Here is a 19,784-nt window from a genome sequence, read left to right as displayed (position 1 = left end):
ATAACTTCATAAATTATTTTTATTATAATATTTATTTGCATTTATTTTTATTATATTAATATAATATTTTATATAAAAAAACGGTAAATTTAATGCAGAATTAAATGGGAGGGTCAAACAATCTTTTTCAGTGAAAAAGAACAAGAAAACTAGACAACTAATTAATTGAAAGAGACATTTGTTAACATACAAACTTTTTACTCGTGACCAGATGCTTCCATGGTTGGTCAAGGAAATTTCTCACCACCCACCTTATAAATACAGAAACTTTCTCTCATAACTCAAACTTTTCACCTTTTTCTAGTGTCTGCAAACTCCGGGCATCTCAACAACTCCTCAAAGAACCAACTTGCATGTCATTAAGGTCCATGCGATACACACATATTTTTCATAACAACAACCACTGAGATATATAGATACCGTTTAAACGAATGGCATCGGCACTTGCGGGGGATGATTTGGTGGCATCGGTGAGCAGTCGCCGGAGCTGGACGACGGGAAGCTTCCGGGAGGCGTGGATGGCGGCGCCCGACGTGTTTAATGTGAGTGGTCGCCACACGCACGAGGACGACGAGCAAGAGCTCAAATGGGCCGCCATAGAACGCTTGCCAACTTTTGAACGCATGAGAAAAGGCGTGCTCAAGCACGTGCTCGACGATGGAAATGTGGTGCTCGATGAAGTCGATATTTCCAACCTTTGCTTACCCGACAAGAAGCTCTTGGTCGACAGCATACTCAAGATTGTCGAGGAAGATAATGAGAAATTCCTACGCAGACTTCGAGACAGAGTCGATAGGTGCATGGCTAACGTTACTGTTTATTTAGTTATATATCGTTGTTTCTCTCTGTCATTATCATCTGACCTGGTTTGTGTTTGTTTTATTGTAGAGTGGGGATCGAAATTCCGAAGATTGAAGTTCGGTGCGAGAATTTATCGGTGGAGGGTGATGTGCATGATGGGAATAGAGCACTCCCTTCCCTGCTTAATGTTTCTCTCAATGCTTTTGAGGTACTTGTTTGTTTGTTTCTAATTGAAGACTTTTGTTCTGGGATTCAAAAATAAGCCGATTTCTGCATTGGATTTCAGTGCTATGGCTACTGCTACTATACTAATGCTTTGTCTGATTATCTTGTTTACACACGGCAGAGTGTTCTGGGATTATTTCACCTTGCACCGTCCAAGAAGAGGGAAATTCAGATTCTTAAAGATGTTAGTGGGATCATTAAATCGTCAAGGTAATTTTATCAAAAGTTTCACCAGAATAACATCGAAAATGTTTTTCAGAAGTTCTTAGAATTCTAATGATTCTTTTTAATATGCCTGTTATCGAGTCTTTATCGATCAGACGCCTACAGAAGTCGAGTTTTACAAACCTCACTCTAAAACTATTCAATAAGAGACAAACCTCACCCTTGAACTAGTTTTGGGGTAGATTTAGACTAAAAAAAATCCAAATTTGGTTTCAAAGATGGATTGATCTTGATTGTGCTGTATTTAGCATTATTTCCTCTGGAAAACCAAGTTCTACAAAGGAGAAAATTACTTTTATGAACTCTTTCATTAATTGAGGGAGGATCTTGACTCCCAGTAGCATCAGACAATTTTTATGATTTTTTTATTACCATATTTGACTTATTTTATTTGGTGCTTATCTAAGGATGACTCTCCTTTTGGGACCTCCAAGTTCTGGGAAAACAACATTGCTTTTGGCACTTGCAGGGAAACTTAATCGTGATTTAAGGGTTTGTTCTCATTCTTCTGTTTACAAATCAGTTTACATCAATCATACATCATATCATGTGTATGTGTTTTTAACATGAAGTGAGCTTTATGTTGAGATGTGATCAGGTGTCTGGGAAAGTCACTTACTGTGGGCACGAGCTAAATGAATTTGTTCCACAAAAAACCTGTGCTTATATTAGTCAACACGACATTCACTATGGAGAAATGACTGTGAGGGAGACATTAGATTTTTCAGGACGTTGTCTAGGTATTGGCACAAGGTATGAAGCACTGGTGGAACTGTCGAGAAGGGAGAGAGAAGCAGGAATAAAGCCAGACCCTGAGATTGATGGATTCATGAAGGCTATAGCATTATCAGGTCAAAAAACCAATTTGGTAACAGATTATGTTCTCAAGGTTGGTGTCTCCGCTTTAAATTATAAACATTCTCCATATGAATTTATTTTCCCGCTTGTATATAAGCTGTCGTCTATTATATTCTGACAGGTACTTGGGTTGGATATTTGTGCTGACATTATGATTGGAGATGAAATGAGAAGAGGCATATCTGGTGGACAGAGGAAGCGAGTAACAACAGGTTAACTTTTTGTTAGTAGTTGCACAACCAATAAAACAAAGTTTTAATATCACACGTCATATAATTAAACATTTAAACTAATTCATGTTGTATGTTAGAGGTTCATTCCTTAAAAATATATATGTGATTATCTATTAGTTTTATAATATCTATTTTAATTGCAAATGGATGCAGGGGAGATGCTGGTAGGACCAGCAAAGGCACTATTTATGGATGAAATATCAACAGGGTTAGACAGTTCCACCACCTTCCAGATATGCAAGTTCTTGAGGCAAATGGTTCACATAATGGATGTAACCATGGTGGTTTCTCTTCTACAACCAGCACCAGAGACCTTTGAACTCTTTGATGACATTATCCTACTTTCAGAAGGTCAAATAGTGTACCAAGGTCCACGTGATAATGTGCTAGATTTCTTTGAATACACTGGTTTCAAGTGTCCTGAGCGAAAAGGAGTTGCTGATTTTTTACAAGAAGTGACATCCAAGAAAGACCAGCAACAATATTGGTCAAGAACAGATGAACCTTACAGATATGTTTCAGTTCCTGAATTTGTGCAAGCTTTTAATTCCTTTGTCATAGGAGAGGAACTTGCTACTGAGCTTGGGGTTCCCTACGATAAGAGCCGAACCCACCCTGCTGCCTTAGTGAAAGACAAGTACGGTATAACAAACTGGGAGCTATTGAAGGCATGTTTTTCAAGAGAATGGCTACTTATGAAGCGCAGTGCTTTCGTTTACATATTCAAGACATCACAGATAACAATCATGTCTATTATTACATTTACTGTGTTCCTTAAAACAGAAATGGCAGTAGGAACAGTTAATGATGGACAAAAATTCTATGGAGCATTGTTCTTTAGTCTAGTAAACGTGATGTTTAATGGGATGGCAGAACTATCTATGACTGTTTTTAAGCTTCCTGTCTTTTACAAACAAAGGGATTTCAACTTCTACCCTGCATGGGCATTTGGTTTGCCGATTTGGCTTCTCAAGATCCCTCTGTCCTTTTTGGAATCAGGGATTTGGGTTATCCTTACGTATTACACAATTGGATATGCTCCTTCTGCTAGCAGGTAATAAACACGATTTTACAGTTTGGCATTGGAAAACAACTTCAACCAAATTTTCAAACTTTCCTAAACTAGAATGATAAAAATTTCTTAATCCACACTTTTCCCTTTGTTTCATCAGATTTTTCCGACAATTCTTGGCATTTTTTGGCGTTCATCAGATGGCTCTCTCTCTATTTCGGTTTATTGCCGCAGCTGGTAGAACACTAGTTGTTTCTAATACACTGGGTACCTTGGCCCTACAATTGATATTTGTGCTTGGAGGTTTTATTATTTCCAAAGGTAAGTCGTTGACACTTCTTAATTTTGGATAGATCTCTTAGTTTAGTGAAGCTTTAGTAGGATCAAAATATGTTAAGCTTTTCTTAATTCTTCTTTTTTAGTTAGAACTATTGCAACATGTTTTCTTTTGGTGTTTGTAGATGACATTGAGCCATGGATGATATGGGGCTATTATTTATCTCCTATGATGTATGGTCAGAATGCCATAGTAATGAATGAATTCCTAGACGAAAGATGGAGTAAAGTAAGAATTCATTTTTCTCATAGCTTGGTTACATACTTGCAGACATCAAGATGAATTTGTTTCAGGCGGTGGTTGATTATATTCTATGAACTTTAAGCATTGTTAAACATCGTTTTTCTTTATCTTTTACAGCCGAATACAGACTCTAGAATTGATGCACCTACAGTTGGAAAGGCGCTTCTCAAATCTAGAGGCTTCTTTACAGAAGAATATTGGTTTTGGATCTGCATTGGAGCCTTGCTTGGGTTTTCTATTATCTTCAACCTCTTATTCATTTTGTCTTTGACTTATTTGAATAGTAAGTTACACCCTTTTGATTTCCAGTCTTTAATTTAGTAAACTTTGCACCTCTGATAAATACCTTTAATACCAACCATTCAGGTTTTGGAGATTCAAAAACAGTCATCGCGGATGAAGGTGACGAAAAGAATAAGAAGTCATCCTCTAAACGGCAAATCCTTGAAGGTTCTCAAACCTTTCAACCAAGTGCATCTTATTGTTATTTAGGAAAATGTGTAGTTGCAAGTTGTTCTCGTGCAATTCAGTGACAGACACCTTTCCTTTCGCGTTGCTGATTGTTTTGAAAATAGCAGGTACAGACATGGCAGTGAGAAGTTCTTCAGAAATTGCTACTTCTTCGAACCAAGAACCAAGAAGAGGAATGGTTCTACCTTTCCAACCTCTTTCACTTGCCTTCAACCATATAAGCTACTACGTAGATATGCCTGCAGTAAGTCACTGAATTCCAGAAAGTGCTTTCACTTCCATACATGCTATGATAACAAAAAATTTCCATATCTTTTTGCTCATGTAACATCACTCAATCACGTTACAAACACTTTGAATTAATTAATAGCTTAGCTTTCTTGAATACAAAACAGATTAAATATAAAACCTCTTTTTCAAATCTTATGTCATGTTAATTGTTCTTGTAAAATAAATGCTTTTATATGTTGGTCAAAATTGTCATAAATAGTTGAATTTAATTCAAGCCTGTTCATTTTTCTTCATAGTAAATGTTCTGTTTTTGTTTTTATGCTTTCTATATTATATCAGGAAATGAGGAGTCGAGGAATCAAAGGTGATCGACTTCAACTACTACAAGATGTTAGTGGTGTTTTTAGACCTGGCATATTGACAGCACTTGTGGGTGTTAGTGGTGCTGGGAAAACAACCCTTATGGATGTATTAGCTGGAAGAAAAACAGGTGGATACATCGAAGGAAGTATTAGCATCTCAGGATACCCAAAGAACCAAGCAACATTTGCTCGTGTCAGTGGTTATTGTGAACAGAACGATATTCATTCTCCACATGTTACTGTATATGAATCACTAATATTTTCAGCATGGCTTCGCCTCCCTTCAGATGTAAATGCACAAACACGAAAGGTACGTGGGGGATAAACTAAAAGATTATATTTTATCGGCCATTATGAATAAATTAAATTTTTAATGATAATATTTTTAATTATATTTTATTTTGTTCGGATACACAGATGTTTGTTGAAGAAGTTATGGAATTGGTTGAGCTTAATCCCATAAGAGATGCAATTGTGGGTCTTCCAGGAATAGATGGTCTATCAACAGAACAAAGGAAAAGGCTTACCATTGCTGTAGAATTGGTTTCCAACCCTTCAATCATCTTCATGGATGAACCAACATCTGGCCTTGACGCTAGAGCTGCTGCTATTGTTATGCGAACTGTGAGAAACACTGTGGACACTGGCAGAACCGTTGTGTGCACGATTCATCAACCAAGTATAGACATTTTTGAAGCTTTTGATGAGGTAAGTGTGGACTGTATAGGCTATAGAGTGTGTGTGCTATTTCTTTGGAAGAATATTGCATATAACTTTGTTTTTTTTATTGCAGCTTTTCTTGATGAAAAGAGGAGGACGGGTTATCTATGCCGGACCTCTTGGTCGCCACTCACATAAGCTAATAGAATATTTTGAAGTGAGTATTGAAGCATTTCTATGTGTATATTTTCTTTGAGATCAACCTTACCTTGCTTCACACTTTTGCAGCACTGGGTTCTTTTATTTAAATCAGAAAAGGTTTCATATAATTATATCTATTGTGCATATATTTCAGGCTGTCCCAGGTGTTCCAAAAATCAAGGATGGTACTAATCCTGCCACATGGATGCTTGATATCAGCTCTACTTTAGTTGAGGCTAATATTGAGGTAGATTTTGCAGAGATTTATGCTAAGTCTACCCTTTACAGGTATGATTTTTCATGCTTTATTTATGTTACTTTTTTAGTATTTGAGTTCATGTTACAATAATTCTGTCTTAGTAACTATCTGTTTTCTCTGTACTTTTCTTCAGGAGGAACCAAGAGCTAATTGAGGAGCTTAGTACTCCAACACCAGATTCCAAAGATTTGTACTTCCCAACCAAGTATTCCCAATCGTTTTTTGTTCAGTGCAAAGCTAACTTCTGGAAACAATATTGGTCTTACTGGAGATATCCTCAGTATAACGGTGTCCGATTCTTCATGACAATAGTCGAGGGATTCATGTTTGGCGCGATTTTCTGGCATAAAGCCCATAAAACGTATGTTACCAAACTTGTCTATTAAGTCAGTCTTTCACAACAAAATTTGCATTTGAAGTTACTATTCCATTTTGATGGCAGCCATAAACAACAAGATTTAGGAAATCTTTTGGGAGCCATGTACGCGGCTGTGTTGTTTCTGGGAGCCATGAATGCTTCATCAGTACAACCAGTTGTTGCCATTGAAAGAACTATCTTCTACCGTGAAAGAGCAGCAGGGATGTACTCTGCATTGCCCTATGCATTTGGCCAGGTACAAAAGCAAAGAAAGAGTGGCATAGAGACACCCTTTTGATAAATTCAACAAAAAACTAATAAATCCATTTTCTTTTAGTTATTGAAACTAGCTTATGCTGTTCTGGAAATGAAAAATCTTCACATGACACTTCATTGATTATGTAGGTGGCAATAGAGGCAATTTATAATGCAATTCAAACAGCCATTTATGCTCTTCTGCTTTTCTCAATGATTGGGTTTGATTGGAAGGCAACAAACTTCTGTTGGTTCTACTACTACATGTTCATGAGCTTTATGTACTTCACATTGTATGGGATGATGATTGTAGCACTGACACCGGGTCACCAAGTGGCTGCCATTTGCATGTCCTTCTTCATGAGTTTCTGGAACTTGTTCTCTGGCTTTGTCATTCCCAGGATGGTAAGCGATTTGTCATTTTGACATGGAATTCATAATTTAATTAGTTCTGGAAATGACTCTCCTTTTTGTATACAAATCTAATTTTGTTTCTGCTAAATGTTACACAGCAAATTCCTGTGTGGTGGAGATGGTATTATTGGGCTTCACCTATTTCTTGGACACTGTATGGCCTAATTACCTCACAACTAGGTGACAGAATTGCAGAATTGGAGATACCAGGTAATGGAAACATGGAACTGAAGGAATTCCTCAAACAAAACTTTGGTTTTGAGTATGACTTCCTTCCGGTTGTTGCTGCTGTTCATGTCGGCTGGGTTCTCCTCTTCCTGTTCGTTTTTTCCTATGGCATCAAATTTCTTAATTTCCAAAAAAGATAGACGCAGCAAAGTCATATCATATCAGTTTTATTACATTAGTTTGGAATCTGCACTTTGACTAATATTAGTAGAGTATGTAAATAGGTGAGTGCATGAGAAAGTAGTTTCAAATGAGAGTAGTTTTACCTGTGAGAGTACTCAATAGGAGTCACATCACAGCCTTTAAAATAACATTCCAAAAGCCTACAAGGCATGCATGATGTGGATGGACTATTTTGTTTCGTTTTTATTAATAATTGCTTAACGTTGTCATGGCTCTAGCAACCTGTGCTTCCTTCAATTAATATAAAAATTCCTCCTTGCATAATAATCTGTACATTTGGTCCTCACTCTATTAATTAATCATTCAGTTATTGAGATCACATAATTATATTATTTTAATTAAGAAAAAATAAATAAACAGCTTAATATTTTAAGATATTTTTATCTCTATTTGTTTACCTATTTTTATGCTACTAAATATGTAAAAATTTAATTTATTTATTAATATTTCATTTCTATTTTCATCCTTTATTTTTTTCTATAATAAAATACCCTCAATGTTCATTTTCAATCAATAACTTAACATTGATATATATATATATATATATAGTATTCATGTGATCGTGATCTGACTAATATACATTTTTCGATTGACATGATTGAGTTTCCTTTTTGCCCAAGTCACTTGGAGTTTTCTTTAGCTAACATAGATTGAGTTAATTTCTCGATCGGTATTGGTTATAATTTTTTACCAATATTGTCCTTATTTTTTTTTAGTCAATGGTAATCAATTTTTTTTAATAAGAATGATTCTTGGTTGATATTGTTGAGATCATGTTTCTCTTATTATAATTTCATTTTTTATAGACGTTAGCGAAGGTTTTTCTAATTAACATCCACACATATTTTTTAATTAACATTTCGTCGTGATTACTTTTTGATTGATATTTGCGTGAATTATTTTTAAATGAACAAGAACAACGTTATTTTTCATCAAAAGTTGGTCAATATTTTTTTTAATTGGATAGAGAAAAATTTGGTCAAACTAGACGAGGATTACTCTAATTATTGTAAAGTTTGTTTACATGTATAATTCTCTAACGTACAAAATGTTAAGTTTACATGTGTTGTATGTGAAAAAATAGTCTTTAAATGTAGATGAATATATGCCATTGACAATAAAAGTTTGATATTCTAAAAGTTACTGTGAAGGTATTGATGAATTTAATAAACAATTGCATTTATTAATTGAAGTGAAAGTGTTGATCAAGTATGCAATGTTATTAATTGAGGGATTCATAAGTTTTTTTTTTTCATTACATGCAAATACATAAGAAAATGTGAAGACATAAAAATATATGTATGGAATTTTAGAGAGAGAATTGGCTGAAAAACAGCTTTAATTTACTTATTTTATGTACATATAATATAGTAATATATTATGTAATTTGAACTAATTAAACTTCTGGTTGGAAACGATAAATTGTACGTTTTTGATATCTAAAACTTACCAACCTTGTTAAATTATTCTAATGTTGTCTTTGTTGTGATTTATACGGAATTTATGTAAATTTTTAAAATTATAGGAATTGAACAGATTAAATCCACTGAAATCTTGTTAATTAATATTGTGCCGATAACTTTTTTTAATTATTTAGTGGTATTTCATATCAATTCCTTCTCTGAATATAACTTTATTTAATCTAAAATGAATTTAATAAAGGTTAACTATATTATTATATATGGATTTTTAAAATCGTCATAAAACATTGATTTCGAAAATTAAAAATATTAGCATTTAATCTAATCTCTATTAAAACCTATTATTATTTTCATGATAGAATTATAAGGTGTCTCTATCATGTTCAAGCGAGATATATTTAAAGAGTCATCATTTTTGTCATTGTAATTATTATCTACTTTTGATCAAGGAGATTCTCGCTGTCAGTATTGAAGTTCAAAGAACGGTCAACATTTCTCGTAAGTTAATAGCTGTACCTATTTGACACGTGCACACTGTTTGGTCTCTTTTATTCACTTTTATAAAACCATCAAGGTTATAAAACATGCAGTGTGATTTTTTAATCTCTTCTATAAATGTAACAGGCTTATCATTCTTGAAAATTAATGGCATCAACATCTGCGAGAAATGATTTGGTGATGGGAGAAAAGCATCGCCATAGCTTGCCTTCGTTGGGTTACGAACAGAGTTGGACGTCATCTCCATTGTTAAGGAGTGGACGCAGCAAGGAAGAAGACAATGAGGAGGATCTCAAATGGGCTGCGATCGAGCGTTTATCTACGCTAGACCGCATAAGAACAGGGTTGTTGAGGGTAGTGCTTGACAATGGAAAGGTTCTACATTGTCAAGTTGATGTCGCTCATCTTAGGTTGCAAGACAAAAAGCATCTGTTGGACAGTGTACTCAAATTTGTCGATGATGATAATGAGAAATTTCTTCGTAAACTTCGAGATAGAATTGATAGGTTATTTTTATCTGTCATTACCATCATCATCATCATATTATTATCAGTGTTATTGTTAATATTCTTTGATGTTTCAGCTTCCAATGTTATTAATGCTGTGTTACTAGGGTTTCTTGCTGATATTATTGATGTTGTCGTTATTAAGTGGTCAATATTGTTTATAGCCACTTTTTTTTTCCTGACTTTGTTGAGAATTATTATCATGCAGAGTGGGGATTAGAATTCCAGAAATTGAAATCAGATACGAGAATCTATCAGTGGAGGGAAATGTTCATGTTGGAAATAGATCACTTCCTACCCTGCTTAATGTTGCTCTCGACACTTTTGAGGTACTTTAGTTTCATTTGTTTTTCTAAAATCTAGAACCGAAATATATTGGAAGAAACAGTTTTTTTTCTCTCCAAATCATAGTTATGATACTTACCTTCTATATACATTGTATTACTTTTTTTTTCTTTTTATCTTTAAGGACCTGTTCTCTTGAGTGGATTTGTTGAGGGAGTGGATTTGGAGGGATTTGAGAGGATTTGAAGATAATTTTTTTTGTCGTTTTTTCAAGCGAATTTGGAGGTAAATGAAAGTGAATTTGAAAATAAAATTTGTGAGAATTAGTATAGAATTGTATTGACGTGACAAATTAAAAAAAATTATTTTCAAATTCAATCTCATTTACCTCTAAATTCGCTCAAAAAAAATTATTTTCAAATCCTCTCAAATCCCCTCAAATCCACTCCCTCAAATCCACTCAAGAGAACAGACCCTAAGGAAATCTTTTATATTAGATTAGCTTTAATACCATACATTTTAAAGTTGTTAACGTGCCTAAGCTTTAGTTAAATTCGATTTTGTGATATTTTTTATAATATTTATTTTGGATTTCCTTTGTGGTGCTTGATATAGACGATTCTGGGATTGGTTGGCCTTTCACCTTCCAAGAAGAGAAAAATTCGTATTCTAAAAGATGTTAGTGGAATTGTGAAACCATCAAGGTACATTCATAATTTTGTGAGAATATATTAAACTAAAAATATATATTAATTGCCAGTTTCTAAAGATGGATGAATATTTTTTATTCCGAAGAAAATTATATTTACAAAGTAGATTTTCTATTTTTTATTTACTATTTATTTAATGGAATTTAAGACTTATTCTTGTTTTATATAATAACATGGTAATTTATATATCAGGATGACCCTACTTCTAGGTCCTCCAGGTGCAGGGAAAACAACATTACTTCTAGCCCTTGCAGGGAAGCTTGACCCAGATTTAAAGGTTCACTGTCTGGTTTCATATCTTTGTTTGGTTCTAATGAATTTACTTAAATAATTTCTTCTTCGTTCTAATCATCTCAGGTGTAATTTGTTTTTGTTTTTTTTACTGTAAATTTATATTACGATGATCAGGTTTGTGGGAGAGTAAGTTACTGTGGGCATGAGCTTAATGAATTTGTTTGTAGAAAAACTTGTGCCTACATTGGGCAACATGATATTCACTATGGAGAAATGACAGTGAGAGAAACATTAGATTTTACAGCACGTTGTCTAGGTGTTGGGACGAGGTATGAAATGTTAGAAGAACTTCTACGACGGGAGAAAGAAAAAGGAATCAAACCTGATCCTGACATTGATGCATTTATGAAGGCTACTGTCATATCTGGTCAAAAAACCAATTTGCAAACAGATTATGTTCTGAAGGTTTGTAATTTTGTTGCCTAACTTCATATTTTCTCCACTTATCTTTCGCATAAAAAAATTACTTCAACTAGTGTATTGAATGAGAGAGGTTTTATAAGTTACTTATTGATAAAAGTAATATTTTAATATGGATGCTTCAAAATAAAATAAAAAAACTATTTATGTGATAATTCTCTTTATAATTTGAATACAGATATATTTATGTTAAATTTATTGGTGACAAATTTATGTAAGCAATTCCGTATTCTAACATCATCGTTAAAATCAATAAAATAATTGTTAAATTAAAAAAATCATTCTGACGAACCAAATTAATTGTCATTTATTAATGATTTAAAGGGCTGTACTCACTATTCATTAAAAAAACATAAATACGTGTAATATTTAATATTTAATAGAATACATAAGCAAAATAAATCTAAATTGCATAAAAGTTATAACTTTTTTATTATGAAAATCAACAATTTATTCTAAAACGTGTTTTATTTATAATAAAGAAAGCAAAAAGTAATAAGTAAACTTAAATACATTTTTAATTTATTAAATTTGAGTTAATTTTTCAACTATTTAATACAAAATAGATTTTTTTTTTAATTTTCTGTAATTCGAAAAAAAAAAGTTAGTTTTAGTTCAGATAGCTCATAAATAAACATGATTAAAATGGATGGTAAAAAAAAACAAACACACAGATTTGGGTATTTGATAATAAGAATTGAAATCCAAATTAGATACTCATATTATTGGTCAGAAATCCTTAATTGTATTTAATCTTAGAAAAAAATTATTCTTTATTTTCTATTGATTAAAAAATGAATAAATTTACGTAAGGAACAAAAGTTATATATATATATATATTTTTGTTTTTACACGTACTTCTCTGGTGCTCTAACAGATACTTGGATTGGATATATGTGCTGAGACCATGGTTGGTAATAACATGAGAAGGGGCATCTCAGGTGGACAAAGGAAGCGTGTCACAACAGGTCAATTACATCACATACTTATTCTTCACAAAATGATAGAATCAAAAGTAAAATACATAAAAATTATTAAATTAAAAATGATTTAGTTCAATTAGTGTAAAAAATAGTGCTGTTATATATTTACTATTACCTACTGCTTCAATTGTAACTGGGTGCAGGGGAGATGCTAGTAGGACCGGCAAAAGCACTTTTAATGGATGAAATATCAACAGGACTGGACAGTTCCACCACCTTTCAGATATGCAAGTTCATGAGCCAAATGGTTCATATAATGGATGAAACCATGGTCATATCTCTTCTTCAACCACCACCAGAGACATACGAACTATTTGATGACATCATCCTACTTTCAGAAGGTTACATTGTGTACCAAGGTCCACGTCAACATGTGCTACAGTTCTTTCAAAACATGGGTTTCAAATGTCCTCCTAGAAAGGGAGATGCTGACTTTCTACAAGAAGTAACGTCTAAGAAAGATCAGCAACAGTATTGGTTTAGAAAGGATGAACCATATAGGTATGTTTCAGTTCCAGAATTTGCCGAGTCTTTCCATTTGTTTCACGTCGGAGAACAGCTTGATACTGAGTTTAAGGTTCCTTATGATAAGAGGCAAACCCACCGAGCAGCCTTAGTTAAAGACAAGTATGGTATATCAAGTTGGGAACTATTGAAGGCTTGTTTCTCAAGAGAATGGTTGCTTATGAAACGTGACATGTTTGTGTACGTATTCAGGATAATACAGTTAGTTGTGTTGTCTATTCTAGGCTTTACTCTGTTCCTTAGAGTTGAAATGCCAGTGGGCACAGTTGAAGATGGGGGAAAGTTCTTTGGAGCACTGTTCTTTTCTCTAGTGAACATCATGTTCAATGGGTTCTCAGAACAAGCCATGATTGTTTCAAGGCTTCCTGTCTTTTTCAAACAAAGGGATTTCATGTTTTACCCTGCATGGGCTTTTGCCTTACCTATATGGGTTCTCAGGATCCCCATTTCCTTCGTGGAATCAACAATATGGATTGTTCTCACATACTACACAATTGGATTTGCTCCTTCAGCTAGCAGGTTCTGTGGGTTTGCTTCCTTCCTTTTCCTGCTTTGGCTATTATTTTTCAAAATGAAAAATTCTAAAACTCACACCAATCATTCTGTTTCATCAGATTTTTCAAACAACTATTGGCATTGTTTGGCGTCCATCAGATGGCTATCTCTCTATTCCGGCTGGTTGGTGTAATCGGAAGAACATACGTTACTTCTAACATACTGAGTGGTTTGATATATCAACTAGTCTTTGTGCTTGGAGGATTTGTTGTCTCAAAAAGTGAGACATCGTCATTCATTTCTTAATCTTTTAGATATATGTATGTCAGTAAAATAAAAACATTGAGATTGAATTGTTTTGTTTCCTACTCATCTTTCATGCCTGCAGATAATATCAAACCATGGTTGAAATGGGGTTACTATGTTTCTCCCATGAGTTATGGTCAGAATGCTTTAGTACTAAATGAATTTTTAGATGAAAGATGGAGTAAAGTAAGAAATGTTTTCTTTTTTCTCATTGCCCATGTTACATACTTTCAAATACAAAAACAAATTCGGAGTCTAAATTAATTCCATTAACTCCAAGAGTTGTCAAATATGTTTTATTTTCAGCCAAATACAGACTCTAGATTTGATGCACCTACAGTTGGAAAAGTGCTTCTCAAGTCTCGAGGCTTTTACACTGAAGATTACTGGTTTTGGATATGCATCGGAGCGTTGTTTGGTTTTATTCTTCTTTTCAACCTTCTCTGCATTGTTGCATTGACCTATTTGAATGGTAACATATATCTGTAGATTTTAATACACTATAAATGAATGGAATTTTCAACACTGCCGAACCATTTTAATCAAACAAAATTTTCAGCTAGTGGTGATTCAAAAGCATTCATCACGGATGAAGATGACAAGAAGAATGAAGGTATTTCTTGCTCATTCAAGTGTATTTCATTGCTACTTAAAAATTGTCTGGGTTTCGTTCTTACATATTGTATTTCATTGACATTCATGTTTTTGGTCGCACTATTCTGTTAAATAGTTTGAGTTTTTAAACTGAGTATAACTTTTTTCATGACCTTGCATCAATTTTTGAAAAGAATAATGGATTGTTATTCTCAAGCAATTCAAATTATTGATTGATTCAATTATTCAATACTCTGTCCTTTTGATAAACAGGAGGTCAGGGAATAGACATGGCAGTAAGAAATGCTTCTCATCGAGAAAAAAGAAAAGGAATGGTCATGCCGTTTCAACCTCTTTCACTTGCGTTCAATCATGTTAACTACTATGTAGACATGCCAGCCGTAAGTGAATGAATATCTTCAAATAATATTGTAATATCACTTTCATGTGATTAATTCTTCCCTCATACTTTTGGTTTTGCTTTATGTTTATCAGGAAATGAAAAGTGAAGGAATCGATGAAGATAGACTTCAACTACTGCATGATGCAAGTGGTGCTTTTAGACCAGGGGTATTGACAGCACTTATAGGTGTTAGTGGTGCTGGAAAGACAACCCTTATGGATGTACTAGCTGGAAGAAAAACAGGTGGATACATCGAAGGAAGTATTAGCATATCAGGTTACCCAAAGAACCAAACAACATTTGCTCGTGTCAGTGGTTATTGCGAGCAGAATGACATTCATTCTCCGAATGTTACTGTCTATGAATCACTATTATTTTCTGCATGGCTTCGCCTTCCTTCAGATGTCAATACACAGACGCGAAAGGTGTGTGAAGACAACCTTAAATTGTTATATTTTTCTTGGCCATTATGAATTTAGTAAATAGTAAGCTAATACTTGTAATTATTTCAATTTTTTCTGATGATACAGATGTTTGTTGAAGAAATTATGGAGTTGGTTGAGCTTAAATCAATAAAAGATGCTCTTGTGGGGCTTCCAGGCATAAACGGTCTATCAATTGAACAGAGGAAGAGACTTACAATTGCGGTAGAATTGGTTGCCAACCCTTCAATTATCTTCATGGATGAGCCAACATCTGGTCTTGATGCTAGAGCCGCAGCTATTGTTATGCGAACTGTGAGAAACACAGTGGACACTGGCAGAACCGTTGTGTGCACAATTCATCAACCAAGCATAGACATTTTTGAAGCTTTTGATGAGGTAAATTGGTAATATGAAATTATTAGAGTTCATATGTAAATTTGATCGCTTTAGGTGATTGTTTTTCTGACATAATTAACATGTTCAAATTTTATTTATTCTTTATTGCAGTTATTTTTAATGAAAAGGGGAGGACAAGTTATCTATGCTGGACCTCTTGGTTATCATTCACAGCAGCTCATAGAATATTTTGAAGTATTGAAATTTTTTGTCTGTCATTTTAATGGAGCTATGATATCAATATACCTTTGCTTTATTCTCTGAATGGGCAGCTTATAATTTCAGTGGCAATATTTTCTTACTTAAATATATGAATGAATGTTTTCTGTAGGCTATTCCAGGGGTTCCAAGAATCAACGATGGCTGTAATCCTGCAACGTGGATGCTTGAAATTAGCACTCCTTCATATGAAGCTCAACTTGGCATAGATTTTTCGGAGATTTACGCTAACTCTACTCTTTACCTGTAAGTCTTTTCCTATGATTTATTACTATAGTTACGAAAACTCTAGCTTTACAAATAGTAACTTTATTTTCTTTATACTTTCTACAGAAATAATCAAGAGCTTATCAAAGAACTCAGTACTCCACCACCAGGTTCCAATGACTTGCACTTCCCAACCAAATATTCCCAGTCATTCTTTGTGCAGTGCAAGGCTTGTTTTTGGAAACAGTATTGGTCTTATTGGAGAAATCCTTCCTACAATAGCACTCGATTCTTCTTCACAATATCCATTGCGTTACTCTTTGGTCTAATTTTCCTGAATAAAGCCAAAAATATGTAAGTTAATTAATAGTTCATTACAAGTGTATTTGCTATTCTTATGGCCTTGGAAAGATAAACTGAAGTTCAAGTTCATATTAACTATTTATGTTGCAAAACTTTAAATTGATGGCCAGAAAAAAGCAACAAGATGTATGGGATCTTCTAGGAGCCATGTATACAGCTGTGATGTTCCTTGGAACCCAGAACACTATGGGAGTGCAGCCAATTGTTGACATAGAAAGAACCGTATTGTATCGTGAAAGAGCAGCAGGGATGTATTCAACATTGACCTATGCAATTAGTCAGGTAGAAATTCACAAGACAAGGCATAACTCTGTTGATTTTAAAGAGAAAGTTACAAATCCAAATTGTGTTTTGTTAGTAAGTTTATGAATCTTTGTGAGACACAGATTCCCTTCATAGATTTCTTATGTAAGCTATTGCACTAACTGATTTCGTAGGTGGCAGTGGAGACAATTTACAACGCTATTCAAACTACACTCTTCAGTGTCATAATCTACTCCCTGATTGGGTTTGAATGGAGAGCGGCCAAAGTTTTTTCATTTTACTACTTCATGCTCGTTTGTTTGATCTACTACACACTATATGGGATGATGATTGTTGCCCTAACACCGAGTTTCCAAGTTGCAGCCATTTGCAATACCTTCTTCTTATCCATCTGGAACACGTTCTCTGGCTTTGTCATTCCTAGGACGGTACGATAGCTACTATTTTCATATATTAATTCATAATATATAATGTTGGAAACTAGGTTTGTTTATATCGAAACTATGTTTCTCCTAAATGTTACAGCAAATTCCTATATGGTGGAGATGGTACTATTGGCTTACTCCTAATGCTTGGACACTGTATGGCATTGCTACCTCTCAACTTGGTGATGAAAATGCAGAAGTGGAAATCCCAGGAGCTGAAAACATGGCGCTGAAGGAACTGCTTAAGAAAACCTTTGGTTATGACCATCACTTCCTCCCAGTGGTTGTTATTGTTCACGTAGCCTGGGTTCTCCTTTTCTTGTTTGTTTTTTCCTATGGCATCAAATTCTTGAACTTCCAAAAAAGATGAGATGGATTGTCTTGTTCCCTCCAACCTTTCGGCTTCAAATTTATGGATTAGTCATTAATATATTTGATGACTATTTCAGTAAGTAGGCTTCAAATTTATGGATTAGTCATTAATATATTTGATGACTATTTCAGTAAGTAGGGTCGAGAACCACACTTTCACAACGGTTCAAATCTGAAGGGTCGATACCTGTTAAAGTATTCTGACGTTCAAATCCATCGGTTAGTTAAGTCTTAAATGCCCAATAAATGCAATCACCTACCTTCTTACTTTGTCTCTGTATTTATAGGTTCTGTAGTGGGTCTTTAAATAGAATTGACCCAATTACGACCCAATATCATTTAAACATGTTTTTACTTTGTTAATATGTGAATAATACCTTTAGACCGGTGATGGAAGTGAGTATTTCGACCATTCGATCTATTGAGTTGTGAATTTTGTTGGGATTAATTTCCTATATGGTTGACCGATCGGTAGACATGTACTAGTCTCATACAGTACAATGACTAATTTAAGGATCAACTACAATTAATTCCAATAATCTTGGTTACTGCTATTAAATGACTAATGCAATGATTGAAATGAGGGATTGAAATTGTAATCAATATACAAATTAGCATCCGATTTTCAAAATAAAACCTGAAATATCCTTTTACATTCTAAATTTGATTTTCAAAAAAGTTACAACCTGCAACATATACATTGATATATCACATTTTAAAAAATTCATCAAAATAATAACATTTTAAAATCAAGACTATTTTGAAAATAAGATTATTGTACATGGATAAGAGTAGTTTAAATTAGTTGATAAAGAGCAGGAATGCTTAATGTTGGAAGATTAATTTGGAGTTTCATTTTATTTCTAAACTTATGATGAAAATGTGAAGAAAAACTGTACAAGTCAACTTATAGACCTATACTAAAAAGTGTTTATAGATCTATAATAAAAAGTAGTATTAGGTGTACTGAGTATTTTAGCCTGCTTAGGCCTGTCCCGCATAACTTATACGAGTCAATAAAGAGCTTATCTATATCTGGTTTGTATTAAATTACTAAAATCTAGTAACACCAAGAGCCCATCGTGTATGTTTCTTCTAAGCAACGTGCTTATTCACGTTGCTTTTCTAATCCATCCAAAAATAGTCTTTCGTTGCATTTATTTCCTTATTTTTAGTTTAGTTCAAAGTCATTTATGTCATTAATCCGTTTGTGGTAAACGAAAAGCTAAAAAAAGATGATGGAGCACAAGAGGCAGATGCATCATGCTACAGGAGTTTAATTGGAAGTCTCTTATATCTCATAGCCACACAACCAGACAATGTGTATGCTACAAGTCTTCTATCAAGATTCATGCACAAGCCAAGTCAGATTCATTATGGAGTAGGAAATTTTTTTTTAAGATATCTACAAGGCACAAATGAATTTAGTATATGGTACAAAACCATGACTAACTCAAGAATGATTGGTTACACAGATAGGTGATTGGGCATGATCAATGGACAACATGAAGAGTATGTCAGGATACATTTTCTCACTAAGATCAACTATTTTATCTTGGACATTAAAGAAGCAAGCAATTGTGGCACAATCAACAGCAGAAGGAGAGTATCTAGATGTTGTTGAAACGACGAGTCAAGCATATGACTACGAAGACTACTTGAAGAAATGGGTGAAGCACAAGATGGACTGACTATTATCTTTTACGACAACAAATCGACAATAGCAATAGCACAAAATCTAGTCCATCATCAAAGAACAAAACACATAACCATTAAATATCACTTCATTCGAGATGAAGAAACAACTAAACAAATTTGATTCGAGTACTATCCAACAAAAGACTAAATTGCAGATATTTATATGGAGGCACTACCACGATCAAGATTTGAACTACTACGCACTATGCTTGGAGTTACCAAATTTTTATTAAGGAAAAGTATTAAAGTCTAATGCAAATTCTAGAAGAATATAGAAAATCCTAAGATAAAAGTACTAAAATGTAATAAAAGTTCTAGAATATTCTAGAAAAGCCTAAGATAGGAAAAATAAAATCAAGAACATTCTACATGAGTAAAAATCTAAAACATTTCACATAAGTTATAGCTAGCATGTTCTA

The 19,784-nt window shown here is 33.9% G+C and overlaps 2 protein-coding genes across 3 annotated transcripts; both read left to right on the top strand.

The window, feature by feature from the left end:
- Positions 1 to 266: 266 nt before the first annotated feature.
- On the top strand, positions 267 to 7,773 carry LOC108329172 (ABC transporter G family member 39). Of its 2 annotated transcripts, none has more exons than XM_017563253.2 (20): positions 267 to 796; positions 889 to 1,009; positions 1,148 to 1,236; positions 1,659 to 1,743; positions 1,850 to 2,140; positions 2,231 to 2,321; positions 2,496 to 3,396; positions 3,515 to 3,675; positions 3,816 to 3,919; positions 4,052 to 4,217; positions 4,301 to 4,384; positions 4,510 to 4,649; positions 4,976 to 5,308; positions 5,416 to 5,706; positions 5,792 to 5,875; positions 6,014 to 6,147; positions 6,252 to 6,479; positions 6,561 to 6,732; positions 6,882 to 7,136; positions 7,244 to 7,773. In XM_017563253.2, exons 1-20 carry the CDS (start codon positions 432 to 434, stop codon positions 7,511 to 7,513), a joined length of 4,365 nt encoding a protein of 1,454 aa, XP_017418742.1. In that variant the 5' UTR covers positions 267 to 431; the 3' UTR covers positions 7,514 to 7,773. The 2 variants fall into 2 exon arrangements, with proteins under 2 accessions (XP_017418742.1, XP_017418744.1); XM_017563255.2 differs by having other exon boundaries at positions 269 to 796; positions 4,513 to 4,649.
- Positions 7,774 to 11,168: 3,395 nt separating this feature from the next.
- On the top strand, positions 11,169 to 18,071 carry LOC108327576 (ABC transporter G family member 39). The gene is made up of 17 exons (XM_052873121.1): positions 11,169 to 11,253; positions 11,385 to 11,675; positions 12,568 to 12,658; positions 12,817 to 13,717; positions 13,813 to 13,973; positions 14,082 to 14,185; positions 14,306 to 14,471; positions 14,559 to 14,612; positions 14,867 to 14,994; positions 15,089 to 15,421; positions 15,527 to 15,817; positions 15,929 to 16,012; positions 16,149 to 16,282; positions 16,370 to 16,597; positions 16,717 to 16,888; positions 17,044 to 17,298; positions 17,396 to 18,071. The coding sequence occupies exons 1-17, from the start codon at positions 11,170 to 11,172 to the stop codon at positions 17,663 to 17,665; spliced, it is 3,747 nt and encodes a 1,248-aa protein (XP_052729081.1). The 5' UTR covers position 11,169; the 3' UTR covers positions 17,666 to 18,071.
- The last annotated feature ends 1,713 nt before the right edge of the window (positions 18,072 to 19,784 follow it).

This window comes from Vigna angularis, chromosome 2 (assembly GCF_016808095.1).
Source record: "Vigna angularis cultivar LongXiaoDou No.4 chromosome 2, ASM1680809v1, whole genome shotgun sequence".
Lineage (NCBI taxonomy): Eukaryota > Viridiplantae > Streptophyta > Magnoliopsida > Fabales > Fabaceae > Vigna > Vigna angularis.
Note: the sequence above shows the minus strand (reverse complement) of the source record. Positions and strands in the feature narration are given on the sequence as shown.

Excerpts from the sequence above, each read along its gene's own strand:
- LOC108329172 (XM_017563253.2), top strand. The coding sequence starts at position 432 with ATGGCATCGGCACTTGCGGGGGATGATTTGGTGGCATCGGTGAGCAGT. Across the intron at positions 797-888 it reads CTTCGAGACAGAGTCGATAG|AGTGGGGATCGAAATTCCGA; the intron begins GTGCATGGCTAA and ends GTTTTATTGTAG. Across the intron at positions 3,920-4,051 it reads TAGACGAAAGATGGAGTAAA|CCGAATACAGACTCTAGAAT; the intron begins GTAAGAATTCAT and ends TATCTTTTACAG.
- LOC108327576 (XM_052873121.1), top strand. The coding sequence starts at position 11,170 with ATGACCCTACTTCTAGGTCCTCCAGGTGCAGGGAAAACAACATTACTT. Across the intron at positions 14,995-15,088 it reads ACTATGTAGACATGCCAGCC|GAAATGAAAAGTGAAGGAAT; the intron begins GTAAGTGAATGA and ends TATGTTTATCAG. Across the intron at positions 16,283-16,369 it reads GCTAACTCTACTCTTTACCT|AAATAATCAAGAGCTTATCA; the intron begins GTAAGTCTTTTC and ends TACTTTCTACAG.